This window comes from Rhinopithecus roxellana, chromosome 8 (genome assembly GCF_007565055.1).
Source record: "Rhinopithecus roxellana isolate Shanxi Qingling chromosome 8, ASM756505v1, whole genome shotgun sequence".
Taxonomy (NCBI): Eukaryota; Metazoa; Chordata; class Mammalia; order Primates; family Cercopithecidae; genus Rhinopithecus; species Rhinopithecus roxellana.
Window position 1 is genome coordinate 46,218,964 of NC_044556.1, and position 19,325 is coordinate 46,238,288.

Sequence of the window (19,325 nt, forward strand, 5' to 3'; positions counted from 1 at the left end):
AACAAACAAATGTAATTTGGGGCCGGTGTGGTGGCTCACGGCTTTAATCAGCTCACTTTGTAAACCTCTCACTTTCGGAGGCCAAGGTGGGAGGACAGCTTGAGCCCAGGAGGTCAAGGAGGCAGCGAGCCATGATCCTGCTGCTGCACTCCAGCCTGGGCAACAGAGACCCCGTCTCAAAAAAAATTGTAATTTTGTGTCTTTTTTTTTTTTTTTTTTTTTTTCTTTTCAGATGGAGTCTTGCTATGTTGCCAGGCTGGGGCGTAGTGGCACGATTTCAGCTCACTGCAACCTCTGCCTCCCAGGTTCAAGCGATTCTCCTGCCTCAGCTTCCCGAGTAGCTAGGACTGCAGGTGTGCGCCACCACACCCAGTTAATTTTTGTCTGTAGTAGAGACGGGGTTTCACCATGTTGGCCAGGATGGTCATAATCTCTTGACCTAGTGATCTGCCTGCCTAAGCCTCCCGAAGTGCTGGCATCACTAGGCGTGAGCCCAATTTTTTTTTTGTTTTGTTTTGTTTTGTTTTTTTGAGACAGAGTCTCGCTCTGTTTCCCAGGCTGGAGTGCAAATGGCGTGATCTTGGCTCACTGCAACCTCCGCCTCCGGAGTTCAAGCAATTCTCTGCCTCAGCCTCCCAAGTAGCTGGAGATTACAGGTGCCCACCACCATGACCAGCTAATTTTTGTATTTTTAGTGGAGATGGGGTTTCACCATCTTGGCCAGGCTGGTCGTGAACTCCTGACCTCATGATCCACACCCTCAGCTTCCCAAAGTGATGGGATTACAGGTGTGAGCCACAATTTTGTGTCTTTTTAACAAACCTTTCCCTGTCCCTTCCTTCCCCCTGCTCTTCCCAGCCCCCAGTATCATCTGTTCTATTTTTTACTTCTATGAAATCAATTTTTTTAAAGCGTCCACATATGAGTGAGAACATGCAGTGTTTAACTTTCTGTTTGTGGCTTAAGTCACTTAATATGTCCTCCAATTCCATCCATGTTGCTGCAAATGACAGGATTTTGTTCCTTTTAATGGCTAAATAGTATTCCTTTGTGTATATACACCCCATTTCCTTTATTCATCTGTTGTTGGACACCTAGATTGATTTCCTATTTTGGTTACTGTAAGTAGTGCTGCATTAAATATGGGGGTGCATAAATATGGAGTGCAGACATCTCTTGGAAATACTGATTTCCTTTTTTTTTCTTTTTTTTTCCTAAATCAGCTTCCTTAGGTTGAATTATGTCCTTTCCTTCGGATAAATGTCTATGGCTGTGTTTTTAACCATAATATTATGCTTTCTTTCTCAAGGATTTTGGACTTTATCTTGTAGATGATGTGGAGCCATTAAAAAATGTCGAGGAGGCCGGGCGCGGTGGCTCAAGCCTGTAATCCCAGCACTTTGGGAGGCCGAGACGGGCGGATCACGAGGTCAGAAGATCGAGACCATCCTGGCTAACATGGTGAAACCCCGTCTCTACTAAAAAATACAAAAAAATTAGCCAGGGCGAGGTGGCGGGCGCCTGTAGTCCCAGCTACTGGGGAGGCTGAGGCAGGAGAATGGCGTAAACCCGGGAGGCGGAGCTTGCAGTGAGCTGAGATCCAGCCACTGCACTCCAGCCTGGGCGGCAGAGAGAGACTCCGTCTCAAAAAAAAAAAAAAAAAAAAAAAAAAAAAAAAAAAATGTCGAGGAGTGGCAAAATCTGGGTTTTTAGAAAGTTTGAAAGTTTCCTACTGGCAGCAGTGTGGAAAACGGACTGGACCGGAGAGAATGACCTCCTCTAAAAGAAAATGTGAGACCGGCGCGGTGGCTCACGCCTGTAATCCCAACACTTTGGGAGGCCGAAGCGGGCGGATCACCTGAGGTTAGGAGTTTGAGACCAGCCTGGCCAACATGGTGAAAGCCGTCTCTACTAAAAATGCAAAAATTAGCTGGGCATGGTGGCGGACGCCTGTAATCCCAGCTACTTGGGAGGCTGAGACAGGAGAATCGCTTGAACCCAGGAGGCGGAGGTTGTAGTGAGCCGAGATCATGCCACTGCACTCCAGTCTGGCGACAGAGCGAGACTCCGTCCCTACGAAAAAAATATATATGTGGGTGTGTGTGTATATATATATGTATATATATATAAATTAAAAATAAAAATAAATAAAAGAAAATGTGTTGACTTAGGTTTATGGGGGTCGTCGTGCCACCAAGTGGACTCATTGAGCAAGGCAGATCGCTGGGTACTAGCGCAAGCGGCCTAGAGGCTCCGCGCAGGAGTAGGAGAGGCTGAACAGTAAAGAGAATTTAGAGGGTGGGACTATGAGTCTCTCGACACTCTGTTACTTCTGCCTGTAAACGTCCAACTTCCGCCGCTGGTGTCCACCCGCAGGTAGTGGTGTCGAGCGTCGAGCTCCCAGAAGCGAGCTGGTGAGGGGCTGCAGGTGGCGGAGCAGTCTCGGTAGGCGGTATGAGTTTGGCTGGGGGCAGGGCACCCCGGAAGACCGCTGGGAACCGGCTTTCTGGGCTTCTGGAGGCAGAGGAGGAAGATGAGTTCTACCAGACGACTTATGGGGGTTTCACAGAGGCAAGATCCGGGCCTGGGAAAAGGGAGGGAGGAAGCGAAGAGGAGCCCTGGAGGGAGGATCTCCGGACAAAGAAGAAGAGGGCGGGGAATAGAGCGGAACTCTGGGAGCTGATACTCGAGATGGGTGCGGTGAATCGGAGCCGGGGGGCGGGGCAGGGGGACGGATAGTGTGGAGTCCTAGAAGGGAGACCTCTGGATGGGGTCAAAGGGGCATGAGACGGAGAAGCTTTGCGGAGGCACTCCAGAGAACGGCAGAAACCTACCGCGTACTTGCGTGGTTCCATCTCTCACTGTACTTCTGACCTCCAGCATACGCGAGGCACACAGATAGTAGTAGTCAGTCGCTCGGTGTATACTCGTTGGCCCACTGCCGGATTATTCATCTGAGACATGGAAAGGAACTGCTCCAAAAGTAGAGGAGATTAGCCCACTCCTTTTTCAGCTTTCAGGTCTCAATGTGTATGTTTTCTCAGGAAGATAATCCTTCCTTGACTATCCTAACAAGTGTCCCCATTTATTTCTCCCACAGAACATATTTCAGTTAGTAATTAGATTCGGTTTGCTTACTTGCTTATGCTTTCCTATTGCATTGTAAACTGTATAAAGTTAGGGATGGTCTTTTTTGTTCAACATTATGTGTGAGGTGTCCGGACTGGGCTGCCACTTGCTAAATTTTTATTAGTTGAATCTACCCGTTTCTTAAATGTGTTGAGTACCCAGTGCATGCCATCGGTGATAGGTTGTATTGGGCTCTAGGGAAACCGAGAATATTAAAAACAGTGCTCTGTCCTTACATACTCCATGCCCCAGTGGGGTAACTGGCTGGGTTAACAGTTAAAATACTGTGTGATAGGAAGGGCACGGTGGCTCACGCATGTAGTCCCAGCACTTTGGAAGGCCGAGGCAGGTGGATCACAAGGTCAGGATATCAAGACCATCCTGGCCAACATGGTAAAACCCCAGTCTCTACTAAAAATACAAAAATTAGCCAGGTGTGGTGGTGTGAGCCTATAGTCCCAGCTACTCAGGAGGCTGAGGCAGAGAATTGCTTGAACCCGGGAGGAGGAGGTTGCAGTGAGCCGAAATCATACCACTGCACTCCAGCCTGGGTGACAGAGCAGGACTCCGTCTCAAAAACAAACAAAATGTGTGATAAGGACTAAAACAAGGTGTAAGATATAAGATAGACTGTTAAGGTAATACATCTGAACCGAAGCTGTTGATCAGGATAGGCATCCCTGGAGGGATGATGTTTAAGCTGAGGACAGTTTGAAAAGTAGACCTTAGCTTGATGAAAAGTGAGATAAGGAGAAAGGTTAGTCCACAGAGCAGGTCGGGGAGAGTATGTAAAGACATTGAGATCCTGGTCTAGGACCTGCAAGTCTACTTTCATTCTCCAGAGCATGAAGGAGACTAAAGATTGATAAGCCTGGAGGGAGTAGGCATGGGCCAGATCATTTAGGGCCTTGTGAGCCATGTTAAGGAGTTTTGCTGTTCATCCAGAGGACTGAAAAGAGTCATCAGAGTTCCACGATAAAATTTGTACTTTAGAAAGATTACTTACTCTGTAATGAGAATGGCTTGAAGGCGGCATGGCAGTAGAGAAACAGAAAGATTCAAGAGAAATTAAGTAATAGAACCCACAGGACTTAGGGGCTGGGTGTGGTGGCTCACGCCTGTAATCCCAGCACTTTGGGAGGCTCAGGCAGGTGGATCACAAGGTCAGGAGTTCGAGACCAGCCTGACCAACACGGTGAAACCCCGTCTCTACTAAACATACAAAAAAATTAGCTGGGCATGGTGGCACGCGCCTGTAATCTCAGCTACTTAGGAGGCTGAGGCAGGAGAATCGCTTGAACCCGGGAGGCGGAGGTTGCAGTGGATCACTCCACTGCACTCCAGCCTGGCCGACAGAGTGAGACTCCGTTTAAAAAAAAAAACAAAAACAAAGCAACCCACATCACTGAGTCATTACTGACACAGCCCTGACCAACTAGTTTAAAATAGAACTTTCTCATCCCTCCTCTAAGGCCATTTTCCTATTTCTGTCATTTTACGACTCGTTATTTAATATGTACCCTTCATGCTTCCAACAAGGATTTAAGGAGGCTTACAATATAAACAAAAAGTAGGAACGGTAAAAATAGAGACAGATCAGAAGTAATTGTACCAGGAACCTCTGCTAAAATGGTAATAGCAATTGATATTAAATTTAGCTGTGAGCTTCCTGGTAGCCAAACCTTGTATTTCTTTTTTTAGTAAGAAAGAAGCATACAAGTTCTTCAAGAGAGACAAACTTATTCAGTCTTAAATCCTAGGGAGCATTTATCGTTATATCCTTATATTATAAAAAGTAACGGTTTTCATAGATGATATACAAACATTCTCTTATCTAGTGATGTCTATTAATGACTCAATAAAAGCCAAAGGAATGGTAGTAATTTAGTGCAAGTATTTTGATTGGGCACTAAGCTAATGTGTGGTTGATCTACTACCCTCTGATGATATGGCTTAATACCAGATTAAGGCTGAGGGGATTAATGTGTTCCCAGGCTGTCTTTTACAGGCACCAATTGGGAGGAAATGATGGTCATCAGTGCAAAATTGAACTCTGGCTGGCTTGGAGGGTCAACCATCTGTGTTACTTGCTTGCTTTGGCATCATGTGTACCAAGATTAGCCCTTTAGTCTGTGTCACTGATTGAAGAGAGAGCCACATGTGTGAGGTGTCACCCAGCCCAGTTGACTCCCTCTCCCTCAACTGATTTTCTTCCCTTTTCTTTCTAATATGGCTGCCATTCTAGCCCTAAACAGTATCACCTCAGGTCTAGGCTGTACTTCACATTCTCTACTCCAGGCCATCTAACTGCCTCCAGAGCTTTCTGAAATACCCCTTGTACATACTGTTACCCCTCCCCTATATCTTCGGGGGCTCTCCGTTATCCATAGTAGCAGTACTCAGCTGTTTTTCTGTCCCAACACACCTGAGGAACGACACATATTTCTCTCAGTAACTGTAGTTTACATCAACAATGATTATCAATGGTCGGACAAATAAGGAAATGGAGGGGATTGAGAATTATTGGTCTGCAGGTTAAAATTGTGTTTATTAGTGTGACATTTACGTTTCTTCATAAATGGAATGCAAGAATGCAAACTTCTTTTCTTTTTTTCTTTTTTTTTTTTGAGACGGAGTCTCGCTCTGCCGCCCAGGCTGGAGTGTAGTGGCGCGATATTGGCTCACTGCAAGCTCCGCCTCCCGGGTTCACGCCATTCTCCTGCCTTAGCCTCCTGAGTAGCTGGGACTACAGGCATCTGCCACCATGCTCGGCTAATTTTTTCTATTTTTAGTAGAGACGGGGTTTCACCGTGTTAGCCAGGATGGTCTCGATCTCCTGACCTCATGATCCACCCCCTGCCTCGGCCTCCCAAAGTGCAGGGATTACAGGCATGAGCCACCTCGCCCGGCCGCAACCTTATTTTCAAATCATATAGTCCTACAGTGCAATCAGTGTTGGAAGGAGGCAGTGCTGGAGCGAAATGCAGTTGGCTAACAAGGTTTCTTGACAGAGAAAAGTTTTACTTAGATCTAAATCCTTATTCCATAAACATGCTGTACACATTACCATTTCTGCGCCTTTGTTTCTGCTATTTCATCTGCCCATGATTCCTTCTTCCCTCTTGACTGTCTAAATACTAACAGTGTTTTCAACCATAGTTTAACTCCTCTTCATGCTTTTTTTTTTTTTTTGAGATGGTGTCTCGCCCTGTCGCCCCGGCTGGAGTGCAGTGGCACTATCTCAGCTCACTGCAACCTGTGCCTCCTGGGTTCAAGTGATTCTCCTGCCTCAGCCTCCCAAGTAGCTGGGACTACAGGTGTGCATCACCATGCCCAGCTAATTTTTGTATTTTTAGTAGAGATGGTTTCACCATGTTGGCCAGGCTGGTCTCGAACTCTTGGCCTCAAGTGATCTGCCCACCTCAGCCTCCCAAAATGCTGGGATTACAGGCATGAGCCACCGTGCCTGGCCAAGACCCACATCTCAAAAAAAAAAAAATAAGTAAGATTATGTTATCCCCTTTACTGTAAGCCCCTAAAGGTAGAGACCAAACCATATCCTTTTGTTTGCCAGTACTTAACACAGTGTGTTGCAGGTAAAGGGCTATCAATTAATGTTGGAAGGAGGTGGTACTGCAGCCAAAGGCCATTAGCTAGAAAGTTTTCGGCTGGACGCGGTGGCTCAAGCCTGTAATCCCAGCACTTTGGGAGGCCGAGACGGGCGGATCACGAGGTCAGGAGATCGAGACCATCCTGGCTAACACGGTGAAACCCCATCTCTACTAAAAAAAATACAAAAAAAAAAAAACTAGCCGGGCGAGGTGGCAGGCACCTGTAGTCCCAGCTATTCGGGAGGCTGAGGCAGAAGAATGGCTTGAACCTGGGAGTCGGAGGTTGCAGTGAGCCAAGATCGTGCCACTGCCCTCTAACCTGGCGACAGAGTGAGACTTCATCTCAAAAAAAAAAAAAAAAAAAAGAAAGTTTTCTTGCTTGAGGAAAATGAAGGGCTGGATTAGGAAGGAGAGTAGGGCAACCTTCATCAAGAAAGTTGAGAGATTCTGTTCCTCCTGAAGGGTCATTAAGGCTTCCATTGCCAGCCAACCCTCATCTCCCTGTGTCCTTAGGAATCCGGAGATGATGAGTATCAAGGGGACCAGTCAGATACAGAGGACGAAGTGGACTCTGACTTTGATATTGATGAAGGGGATGAACCATCCAGTGATGGAGAAGCAGAAGAGCCGAGAAGGAAGCGCCGAGTAGTCACCAAGGCCTATAAGGTACAGGAGGAGTCCTAGTTGTCTTGAATTTCCTCAATTCCTATTCCCTCTTTCATCAGGTCCCAGTACTCCCTTTGCCACTTCCATTTCTGGCAATGCTAGTTTTCTCTCATTGAGATCCTCATATTTCTCCTTACTTCTTCTGTTCCCCGGTATCTGATTCCAATCTGTCCTCAGGAGCCTCTCAAGAGCTTAAGGCCTCGAAAGGTCAACACCCCAGCTGGTAGCTCTCAAAAGGCCCGAGAAGAGAAGGCACTATTGCCACTAGAACTACAAGATGACGGCTCTGACAGTGAGTAGGGATATTTGGGTCAATTGGGAAAATTGGAATATGATGATAAAGTATCATATCAGTGTTAAATTTACTGATATTGCCGGGTGCAGTGGCTCACGCCTATAATCCCATCACTTTGGGAGGCCAAGGCGGGCGCATCACCTGAGGTCAGGAGTTCAAGACCAGCCTGGCCAAGATGGTGAAATTCCGTCTCTACTAAAAATACAAAAATTAGCCAGGTGTGATGGTGGGCCCCTGTAATCCCAGCTACTTGGGAGGCTGAGTCAGGAGAATTGCTTGAACCTGGGAGGCAGGGGTTACAGTGAGCCAAGACCACGCCATTGCACTCCAGCCTGGGCAACAAGAGCAAAACTCTGTCTCAAAAAAAATAAAATAAAAAGAAAAAAATTTACTGATGTTGATAACTTACTATGGATAGGAAAATCCTCATTCTTAGGAAATACACACTGAAATATTTAGGGATAAAGGCCATGATGTTTACGACTTTAGTTATCTAATTTAGATCATTCAGAAAAAAACCACACATACAAAATGCAAAAGGGCCAAAATATTACCAATAGGTGATGGGGTAAAAGATACATGAGTATTCCTTGTACTATTCTTGCAACTTTGTAGGTCTGAAATTATTTCAAGGCCAGGCACGGTGGCTCACGCCTGTAATCCCAGCATTTTGGGAGGCCAAGGCAGGTGGATCTTGAGGTCAGGAGTTTGAGACCATCCTGGCTAACATGGTGAAACCCCATCTCTACTACAAATACAAAAAATTAGCTGGACATGGTGGCATGTACCTGTAGTCCCAGCTGCTCGGGAATCTGAGGCAGTAGAATCGTTTGAACCCGGGAGGCAAAGGTTGGAGTGAGCCGAGATCATGCCACCGCACTCCAACCTGGGCGACAGAACAAGATTCTGTCTCAAAAAAAAAGAAAAGAAGAAGAAAAGAAATTATTTCTGGCCGGGCGCAGTGGCTCACGCCTATAATGCCAGCACTTTGGGAGGCCAAGGCGGGCAGATCACGAGGTCAGGAGATCGAGACCATCCTGGCTAACACAGTGAAACCCCGTCTCTACTAAAAACACGAAAAAATTAGCCGGGCATGGTGGTGGGTGCCTGTAATCCCAGCTACTTGAAGGCTGAGGCAGGAGAATGGCACGAACCTGGGAGGCGGAGCTTGCAGTGAGCTGAGATTGTGCCACTGCACTCCAGACTGGGTGACAGAGCGAGACTCTGTCTCAAAAAAAAAAAAGGAAATCATTTCCAAACACAAAATTTAAAAATAAATAAATAAAATAGGTGGACGTGGGGGCCGGGCGCGGTGGCTCACGCCTGTAATCCCAGCACTTTGGGAGGCCAAGGTGGGCAGATCACGAGGTCAGGAGATCGAGACCATCCTGGCTAACACGGTGAAACTCCGTCTCTACTAAAAATACAAAAAATTAGCCGGGCGTGGTGGCGGGCGCCTGTAGTCCCAGCTACTCGGGAGGTTGAGGCAGGAGAATGGCGTGAACCCGGGAGGCGGAGCTTGCAGTGAGCCAAGATCGTGCCACTGCACTACAGCCTGTGCAACAGAGCAAGACTCCATCTCAAAAATAATAATAATAAATAAATAAATAATAAAATAAAATAGGTGGACGTAAATTCAAAGATTTCTTCTTATCTCACTCTCTTTCAGGTCGTAAGTCCATGCGTCAGTCTACAGCTGAGCATACACGACAAACGTTCCTTCGGGTACAGGAGAGGCAGGGCCAGTCAAGACGGCGAAAGGGGCCCCACTGTGAGCGGCCACTAACCCAGGAGGAGCTGCTCCGGGAAGCCAAGATCACAGAAGAGCTTAATTTACGTTCACTGGGTCAGTCTGTGGTTTCAGAAAAAGTGGGTATAGGGGCTGAGGGGCATGAGAAAAACCATGAGACCTGGAGAACCAAATAATTGGAGAGATGGAAATTTGGGATGAGAGAATCAGAAGGAAGAAATGGCAGAGAGTAGATGATTAGGTGCAAAGGTCTAGGCAGTTATAAGCACTCTGAAGAACAAGCTAAGGTACTCTGGTGTAAAATAAGAGTTGTATAGAACTGAGGTCAAATCCTGGTTCTGCTATTCACTTGCTTTAAGACTGTAGGTAAATTACTTTACTTATTCACATTTTGCTTTTCTTGTTTATAAAATAGGGTGTACACCTAATGACTCAGGGAATTTAGGCAGGAGGATCCCTTAAGGTCAGGAGTTCACAACCAGCCTGGACAACATAGTGAGACCCCATCTCTTTAAAAAAAAGCAGGGGGTGATAATGTTGACTTTAATGATAATCATGAGAATGTAAAGTCAGCAGATTAGTCCTTCATGAGATAAATTGCTTTAAAAATCTCTTTATTTTATGGTATTGCTTTAAAAATCTCTTCAGTTTGGGCCAAGCGTGGTGGCTCATACCTGTAATCCCAGCACTTTGGGAGGCCAAGATGGGTGGATCACCTGCAGTTGGGAGTTCCAGACCAGCCTGGCCAACATGGTGAAACCCTGTCTCTACTAAAAATACAAAAATTAAGGCCGGGCGCGGTGGCTCAAGCTTGTAATCCCAGCACTTTGGGAGGCCGAGACGGGCGGATCATGAGGTCAGGAGATCGAGACCATCCTGGCTAATACGGTGAAACCCCGTCTCTACTAAAAAATACAAAAAACTAGCCGGGCGACGAGGCGGGCGCCTGTAGTCCCAGCTACTCGGGAGGCTGAGACAGGAGAATGGCGTGAACCTGGGAGGCGGAGCTTGCAGTGAGCTGAGAGCCGGCCACTGCACTCCAGCCTGGGCGGCAGAGCAAGACTCCGTCTCAAAAAAAAAAAAAAAAAAAAAAATTAGCTGGGCGTGGTGGCACATGTCTGTAATCCCAGGTACTTGGGAGGCTGAGGCAGGAGAATCATTTGAACCTGGGAGGTGGATGGAAGTAGCAGTAAGCTGAGATCATACCCTTGCACTCCAGCTAGGGCTACAGAGCGATACTCCAAAAAAAAAAACCTCGGCCGGGCGCGGTGGCTCACGCCTGTAATCCCAGCACTTTGGGAGGCCGAGGCGGGCGGATCACGAGGTCAGAAGATCGAGACTATCCTGCCTAACATGGTGAAACCCCTGTCTCTACTAAAAATACAAAAAAATTAGCCGGGCGCGGTGGCGGGCGCCTGTAGTCCCAGCTACTCGGGAGGCTGAGGCAGGAGAATGGCGAGAACCCGGGAGGCAGAGCTTGCAGTGAGCCAAGATCGCGCCACTGCACTCCAGCCTGGGCGACAAGAGCGAGACTCCGTCTCAAAAAAAAAAAAAACAAAAAAAACCTCTTCAGTTTATAGGCATAGAACCATGTACAGTAGTATATTATACAAAAATATATACTTCTTTATAGAGTATAAGAGTCTCATATCATGAAAGGTACATGAGAAATTGAGGGACCAGCAGATTCATACCTCCTGGTACATACTTTCTGGGTGAAATAGCATGTGGAATCACCTACAGTATTTAATATGTTTTCTTTCTCTTTTTTTGTTTTTGACACGGAGTCTCTGTCACCCAGGCTGGAGTGCAGTGGCGCGATCTTGGCTCACTGCAACCTCCGCCTCCCGGCTTCAAGCGATTCTCCTGCCTCAGCCCCCCGAGTAGCTGGGACTACAGGTGCATGCCCCCACGTCTGGCTAATTTTTTGTATTTTTAGTAGAGACAGGGTTTCATTGTGTTAGCCAGGATGGTCTCTATCTCCTGATCTCATGATCTGCCTGCCTCAGCCTCCCAAAGTGCTAGAATTATAGGCGTGAGCCACCGTGCCTGGCCATTTTTCTTTTCCTGAATCTCCTTTTTTTTTTTGTTCTCTCTCTGTCTCTTTTTTTTTTTCTTTTTGGCCAACCGTATATAATTGAATATGCATAAGCCAGATGTAATTTCCCAGAAGTGGGAGATTATTTACCTGGAATATCTGGGACCCATCCCATTCCAGATTAATAATATTTGTGAAATTTAGATAACTTCGCTGGGACATGGGTGTGGTGGCTCACAAGCAACAAGGTCACCTTGATGTTACTGTAGTTACAGTCTGCATCCTTTGTCCACGATGATTGGTTTGGACTACTGTAAGGAGGGTGACTCCTAGGTTTTCCATGTCAGTAACTGGTTTAGGAGATCCTGAAGGAGGAGCAAGTTCAGTGGGGAAAAAATAAATTTATTTTTGAACATGTTGAATTTAAGGAGTTTGTGAGCAATTCATGCAGTGATGAGAGGTCAGTTAAATATGCAAATCTGGTGTTCCAATAAGAGATCTGGGCTGAAAATATAAATTCAGAAGTCTTTGGAATATGGATGGTAATTAACAATATTGGAGTGCATCTGAGCATGTAGGGAGAAAGCAGAGTGAGAAAATAGAGGTCTGATAGGGTCCTGCAGACACTAAACTGTGTTAGTTTCATACAAGAGGAGGAGCTTTGAAAAGAACCTGGAAGTGACCAACGTGTTGGAGAAACCCAGGAGAATTTGTGTTAAAAATGCCAGGAAAGAGAATGCCTCGAGAGTGACTACTGATTGCTGCTGAGATGATGATTAGTAGAACTGAGAAGTGCCCATTGGTTTTGGTGAGATAGAGGTCAGACATGACCTTAGCACTTATTGGGGACCAAGCCATATTGAAGTATATTGGGGAGCAAAACTTTGCAAGCTTGGCTGTGAAGGGTAGAAGAGGGAATAGAAGCTACAGAGGGGTCTGAGATTAAGGTAAAGTTGTTTTTATTTTATTCGAAGATATTAGAAACTATATCTTTCATGAGAAACAACTGAATTTAAAGAAAGAGAAGAAAGAAAGGTTATTAATAGTGTAGGTTTAGGCCGGGCGCGGTGGCTCAAGCCTGTAATCCCAGCACTTTGGGAGGCCGAGGCGGGCGGATCACGAGGTCAGGAGATCGAGACCATCCTGGCTAACACGGTGAAACCCCGTCTCTACTAAAAAAATACAAAAAAACTAGCCGGGCGAGGTGGCGGGCGCCTGTAGTCCCAGCTACTCGGGAGGCTGAGGCAGGAGAATGGCGTAAACCCAGGAGGTGGAGTTTGCAGTGAGCTGAGATCTGGCCACTGCACTCCAGCCTGGGTGACAGAGCAAGACTCCTTCTCAAAAAAAAAAAAAAAAAAAATAGTGTAGGTTTTTGGAGATGGGAGGCAAGGCTGGGAGATAGAGCAGCATGGTGGAGGAATTGGCCTCAGATGGGGGAAGGGAGAAAGAAAGTGTGGTGGCGCATGCCTGTAATCCCAGCTACTTGGGAGGTTAAGGCAGGAGAATCACTTGAACCCGGGAGGCAGAGGTTGCTGTGAGCCGAGATCGTGCCATTGCACTCTAGCCTGGGTAACAAGAGCAAAACTCTGTCTCAAAAAAAAAAAAAAAAGAAAGAAAGAAAGTGTGGCTTAGCCGAGTGCAGTGGCTCATGCCTGTAATCCCAGCAATTTGGGAGGCCAAGGAAGGAGGATTGCTTGAGCCCAGGAGTTCAAGACCAGCCTGGGCAACATAGTGAGACCCTGTTTCTATTTTAAAATGTGGCTTACAATTGTAGATTTGTAATCCAAAGGGAGGGCATTGCAGTGGTTCTAACCTGATGTCTTTTTCATTATGCAGCGCCATCTGTCAAACATTAAGGATACAGCTGGAAGCTTGATGAGACTGAGGAGCATTTGAAATAGTTATTGATGTGGGATATCGAGCAGTATTGAGGGACCTGCTGAAGGCTAGGACCATGAATGAATTTATGGTGGTTGCAGTCTGTGCTGTTATTTTTCTCCAGTAGCACTCAGCAGTCCAGATCAGGGCAAGGGAATTATTGACAGGAGAGTGACTGAAGTGATTGAAATAATACAGTGAGCAACCTAAGCATGATTTAAAAAGGAAAATGTGGCCCGGCACAATGGCTCACACCTCTAATCCCAGCATTTTGGGAGGCCGAGGCGGACGGATCATGGGGTAAGGAGTTCGAGACCAGCCTGGCCAACATGGTGAAACCCCATCTCTACTAAACTTACAAAAGATTAGCCAGGTCTGGTGGTGCACACCTGTTGTCCTGGCTACTCTGGGGGCTGAGAATCACTGAGGAGAATCACTTGAACCCGGCAGGCGGAGGTTGCAGTGAGTGGAGATTGCATCACTGCACTCCAGCCTGGGCAAGAGAGTGAGACTCGAAAAGAAATAAAAGTAAAGTGACAAGGAAAAAAAGGTTGTTAGAGATGACGTGATAAATTGTGGCCATGCAGTGTTGAAGGGGCTACCCATGAGCACTTCGAAGTCACCAGGGTGACCCTAAGATGATAGGAATTGGGGTAGAGACGAAGAGTGGAAACCACTGCTAAAGTCTTCGGTGAGGGAGGGAGTGACCATGACTAGGAAGGACAGAAGTTAATCTAGACTCTTGGCATAGGTCTCAAAAGAGAAGGGAGTTTGGTTGTAGGCAGAAAAGTAGTGATCTGAAAGCTACAGGGTGGGACCCAGTAGGACATAGATATATCCTGTAGGGATGAAGAGAATGAGCAACCTCCACCAGAGGGCTGCAGAGAGGAGTGGTGGCCTCAGTAAATGACCAGGTTTCTGGTAAGGCAAATCATGGAAGGAATGCTGAGTGAGGAGCTCGAGGATATGGATGAGTTGGCAGATTACAGAGCATGAGTTCCAGAGGGTGTAGGCAAGTGTTTGAAAGTAGAGGGGTTGGGCTGGGTGTGGTGGCTCACGCCTGTAATCCCAGCACTTTGGGAGCCTGAGGCAGGTGGATCACGAGGTCAAGAGATTGAGACCATCCTGGCCAACATGGTGAAACCCCGTCTCTACTAAAAATACAAAAATTAGCTGGGCGTGGTGGCACGCACCTGTAGTCCTTGCTACTCAGGAGGCTGAGGCAGGAGAATTGCTTGAACCTGGGAGGGGGAGGTTGCAGGGAGCTGTGATCGCGCCACTGCACTCCAGCCTGGTGACAGAGCGAGACTCTGTCTCAAAAAGAAAAAAAGAAAGTAGAGGGGTTGGAAGATTGGCTCAAGGGAAAGAAAGCAGTATTATCAAACAGTTCAAGTGCAAGAGAGGTTCAGTCATTAGAAGGGTTTCCAGAGTACTCTTTTTTTTTTTTTGAGATGGAGTCTCACTCTTTCGCCCAGGCTGGAGTGCAATGGCATAATTTCAGCTCACTGCAACCTCCGCCTCCCAGGTTCAAGCGATTCTCCTGCCTCAGCCTCCCAAGTAGCTGGGATTACAGGCCCAAGCCACCACGCCCAGCTAATTTTTGTATTATTAGTAGAGACAGGGTCTCACCATGTTGGCCAGGTCTGTCTCGAACTCCTGACCTCAGGTGATCCACCCTCCTAGGCCTCCCAAAGTGCTGTAATTACAGGCGTGAGCCACCACGCCCAACCTCCAGAGTACTCTTTTATGGTCAGACTTTAAAGGATTGTGTTAATAGTAACCATATTTAAGGACACAGAAATCTGGAGTTCATTCAGAGGAAGGCGACAAGGAATATTTTGATTCATTTTTTTTCGTTTTTTTTTTTTTTTTTTTGGAGACAGAGTTTCACTCTTGTTTCCCAGGCTAGAGTGCAATGGAGTGACCTTGTCTCACCGCAACCTCCGCCTCCCGGATTCAAGCAATTCTCCTGCTTTAGCTTCCCAGTAGCTGGGATTACAGGCTACCACCATGTCTAGTACATTTGGTATTTTTAGTAGAGACGGAGTTTCCCCATGTTGGTCAGGCTGGTCTTGAACTCCTGACCTCAGGTGCTCTGCCCACGTCAGCCTCCCAAAGTACTGGGATTACAGGCGTGAGCCACCACACCTGGTGGTCCTTTTTTTGAGACAGAGTCTCGCTCTGTCACCCAGGCTGGAGTGCAGTGGTGCAATCTTGGCTCACTGCAAGCTCTGCCTCATGGGTTCACACCATTCTCCTGCCCCAGCCTCCCTAGTAGCAGGGACTACAGGTGCCTGTCACCATGCCTGGCTAATTTTTTGTATTTTTAGTAGAGACGGAGTTTCAGCACGTTAGCCTGGATGGTCTCAATCTCCTGACCTCGTGATCATCTGCCTCGGCCTCCCAAAGTGCTGGGATTACAGGCGTGAGCCACTGCGCCTAGCCTCTTTTTTTTTTTTTTTTTTTTTTTAATTTTTTTTGAGACAGAGTCTCACTCTGTTGCCTGTGCTGGAGTGCAGTGGCACGATCTCAGCTCACTGCAACCTCTGCCTCCTGGGTTCAAGCAATTCTCCTGCTTAAGCCTCAAGAGTAGCTGCGACTACAGGTGCGCGCCACCACGCCCAGCTAATTTTTTGTATTTTTAGTAGAGATGAAGTTTCACTATGTTGGCCAGAATGGTCTTGATCTCCTGACCTCATAATCTACACACCTTGGCCTCCCAGAGTGCTGGGATTACAGGTGTGAGCCACCATGTCCGGCTCGTTTTTTTTTTTAATTTTTACAATTATTATTATTATTTTTTGAGACAGAGTTTTGCACTTGTTGCCCATGTTGGAGTGCAATAGTGCAATCTCACTTCAACCTCTGCCTCCCAGGTTCAAGCAATTCTTCTGTCTCAGCCTCCCAAGTAGCTGGGATTGCAGTCATGTGCCACCACGCCCGGATAGTTTTTGTATTTTTAGTAGAGACGGGGTTTCACCATGTTGGTCAGGCTGGTCTCAAACTCCTGACCTTCAGCTGATCCACCCACCTCGGCCTCCCAAAGTGCTGGGATTACAGGTGTGAGCCACTGTGCCCAGCCTCGTTTCATTTATTCATTAACAAATATTTAATGAGTGCCTGTAATGTGCAGAATGCTGTATCACCCTGATAATATTTGGGCAATATGAGTTATAGTCACTGCCCTTTAGGAGGAGACATATATACCAATAGTGCATTGCCACAGAGCAGTGTCACAGAGACCAGGCAGGTAACATGAAGTGTGCAGCCAGCCAGAGGGATGGTGGTGAACTGGAGAGGAGTGCCTGAAAGGAGGAACAGTAACTCAGCTCAGCTAATTGCTTCCCTGTAAGAATACAGACCCAGGGTGGCCAGATTTTCTTGTTGTTTTAGAGCGACCAGAAATCTCTATAGTGCCATCTCAGCTCACTGCAGCCGCCGCCTCCCAGGCTCAAGCGATCCTTCCACCTCAGCCTCCCAAGTAGCTGGGATTGCAGGCATGTGCCAGCACGCCCAGCTGTGGGAGTGAATTGACAGGGCATTTGTAGAAGAGATTTTGGTATCTGGGAAAGCAAATAAGCTCTTCATCAAAGCGTACCTTCCAACTCTGAGGTAGTACAGAGGGCCCAGATGTACTTGAGAAATTTTTTTTTTTTTTTTTTTTTTGAGACGGAGTCTCGCTCTGTCGCCCAGGCTGGAGTGCAGTGGCCGGATCTCAGCTCACTGCAAGCTCCGCCTCCCGGGTTCCCACCATTCTCCTGCCTCAGCCTCCCGAGTAGCTGGGACTGCAGGCGCCCGCCACCTCGCCCGGCTAGTTTTTTGTATTTTTTAGTAGAGACGGGGTTTCACCATGTTAGCAGGATGGTCTCGATCTCCTGACCTCGTGATCCGCCCGTCTCGGCCTCCCAAAGTGCTGGGATTACAGGCTTGAGCCACCGCGCCCGGCCTGTACTTGAGAAATTAACAGAGAGGATGTCAAGAAAAAACTTACAAGCAGAAAACTTACAAAATGGGAGGTGCCAGAGGGCCTTAGGGGATTTCCATAGTTCTCCTCTGGTAGTTGGCAGTGACTAGATAGCCAGGAAGATAATTGAGAGATCGTGGGACAGAACTGGGGTGTGGGAAAAAGGGGCATTCTGATCATCCCCTCATTTCTTCCTTTGACCCTAAAGAGACATATGAGCGGCTCGAGGCTGACAAAAAGAAGCAGGTTCATAAGAAGCGGAAGTGCCCTGGGCCCATAATCACCTATCATTCAGTGACAGTGCCACTTGTTGGGGAGCCAGGTCCCAAGGAAGAGAATATTGACATAGAAGGGTGAGTGAATCTCAAGAAAAGAGATTGTGTGTTCAGCTCGTGTTGTCTTAGCCCCATTTTGCTTGCTTGTCTCACACAGCTCTCCTTAACACTTGGAGATTTCTTTCAGATTCCTCACTCCCTTCAGCTCATTTTCTTTTTTTTTTTTTTTTTTTTTTTTTTTGAGGCAGGGTGTCGCTCTGTCACCCAGGCTGGAATGCAGTGGTGCAGGCTTGGCTCACTGCAACCGCCACCTCCTGTGCTGAAGCAATCCTCCCACCTTAGCCTCCCAGGTAGCTGGGAGTACAGCCACACACGCTAATTTTTGTATTTTTTGTAGAGACAGGGTTTCGCTGTGTTGCCCAGACTCCTGGGTTAAAGTAATCCTCCCGCCTCATCTTCCTAAAATGCTGGGATTATAGGTGTGAGCCACCGCACTCAGCCCAGCTTATTTCTTTCTTACTCCTTTTTATTTTAGCTTCTCTCTTCTCTTTCCTGTTTTTTCTTCTAGCTTAGTTTTTTTTCCCATCAATCACTTAGTAGGTTCCTCAGAATGTTCCCAACACCCTGCCTCCTTTTTCTCTTTCCTCATCTCTGGTTTCCTTCTTTCTTTTCTTTTTTCTTTTTTTTTTTTGAGATGGAGTCTCCCTCTGTCACCCAGGCTGGAGCGTAATGGCATGATCTCAGCTCACTGCATCCTCTGCCTCCTGGCTTCAAGCAATTCTCCTGCCTCAACCTCCTGAGTAGCTGGGAGTACAGGCGCCTGGCACCACGCCCGGCTAATTTTTGTATTTTTAGTAGAGACGGGGTTTCACCGTGTTGGCCAGGCTGGTCTCGAACTCCTGACCTCGTCATCTGCCTGCCTTGGCCTTTCAAAGTGCTGGGATTACAGGCGTGAGCCACTGCACCCAGCCTGATTTCCTTCTTTCTATATCTGTTATCTTCTCTCCTCAGCTCTTTGTGTTTTTTTGTCTTTTGTCTTCAGACTTGATCCTGCTCCCTCAGCGTCTGCATTGACTCCTCACGCTGGGACGGGACCCGTCAACGCCCCTGCTCGCTGCTCACGTACCTTCATCACTTTTAGTGATGATGCAACTTTCGAGGAATGGTTCCCCCAAGGGCGGCCCCCAAAAGTCCCTGTTCGGGAGGTCTGTCCAGTGACCCATCGTCCAGCCCTATACCGGGACCCTGTTACAGACATACCCTACGCCACTGCTCGAGCCTTCAAGATCATTCGTGAGGCCTACAAGAAGTACATTACTGCCCATGGACTGCCGCCCACTGCCTCAGCCCTGGGCCCCGGCCCGCCACCTCCTGAGCCCCTCCCTGGCTCTGGGCCCCGAGCCTTGCGCCAGAAAATTGTCATTAAATGAAGAGACGTCTAGTCCTCAGAAACTTCTTTCCTGCCCTGATTGGGGCTCTTGCTGTTCCATCTCCTCACCCTGCTTCTCCCCTTTGTCACCTCTGATCTTTGCCCTATCTTTTCTCTATTTCTTTCTCCTTTTCCCCTAGTTCTTACAGGTTTCATTGTGTTTTTTAATCCAATAAAATAGAAAGATCCCTTTTGTCTGGTGTCCAGTCTAGGTTTGGGAGCAAGAAGTATTTATGAATACCTGAATATATTTGGGTCTTTATTTGATAGCATTTATTATGAGCTGTCCT

The 19,325-nt window shown here is 47.2% G+C and overlaps 1 protein-coding gene across 1 annotated transcript; it reads left to right on the forward strand.

Moving 5' to 3' along the window:
- The first annotated feature begins 2,362 nt into the window (after positions 1-2,362).
- Positions 2,363-19,229, forward strand: VPS72 (vacuolar protein sorting 72 homolog). The gene is made up of 6 exons (XM_010387209.2): positions 2,363-2,571; positions 7,254-7,406; positions 7,584-7,698; positions 9,371-9,547; positions 17,540-17,684; positions 18,649-19,229. Exons 1-6 carry the CDS (start codon positions 2,455-2,457, stop codon positions 19,034-19,036), a joined length of 1,095 nt encoding a protein of 364 aa, XP_010385511.1. The 5' UTR covers positions 2,363-2,454; the 3' UTR covers positions 19,037-19,229.
- Positions 19,230-19,325: the final 96 nt, after the last annotated feature.

Coding starts and splice junctions, on each gene's coding strand:
- VPS72 (XM_010387209.2), top strand. CDS start 2,455: ATGAGTTTGGCTGGGGGCAGGGCACCCCGGAAGACCGCTGGGAACCGG. Junction 9,548..17,539: donor GCTTAATTTACGTTCACTGG/GTCAGTCTGTGG, acceptor TTGACCCTAAAG/AGACATATGAGCGGCTCGAG. Junction 17,685..18,648: donor GAGAATATTGACATAGAAGG/GTGAGTGAATCT, acceptor TTTTGTCTTCAG/ACTTGATCCTGCTCCCTCAG.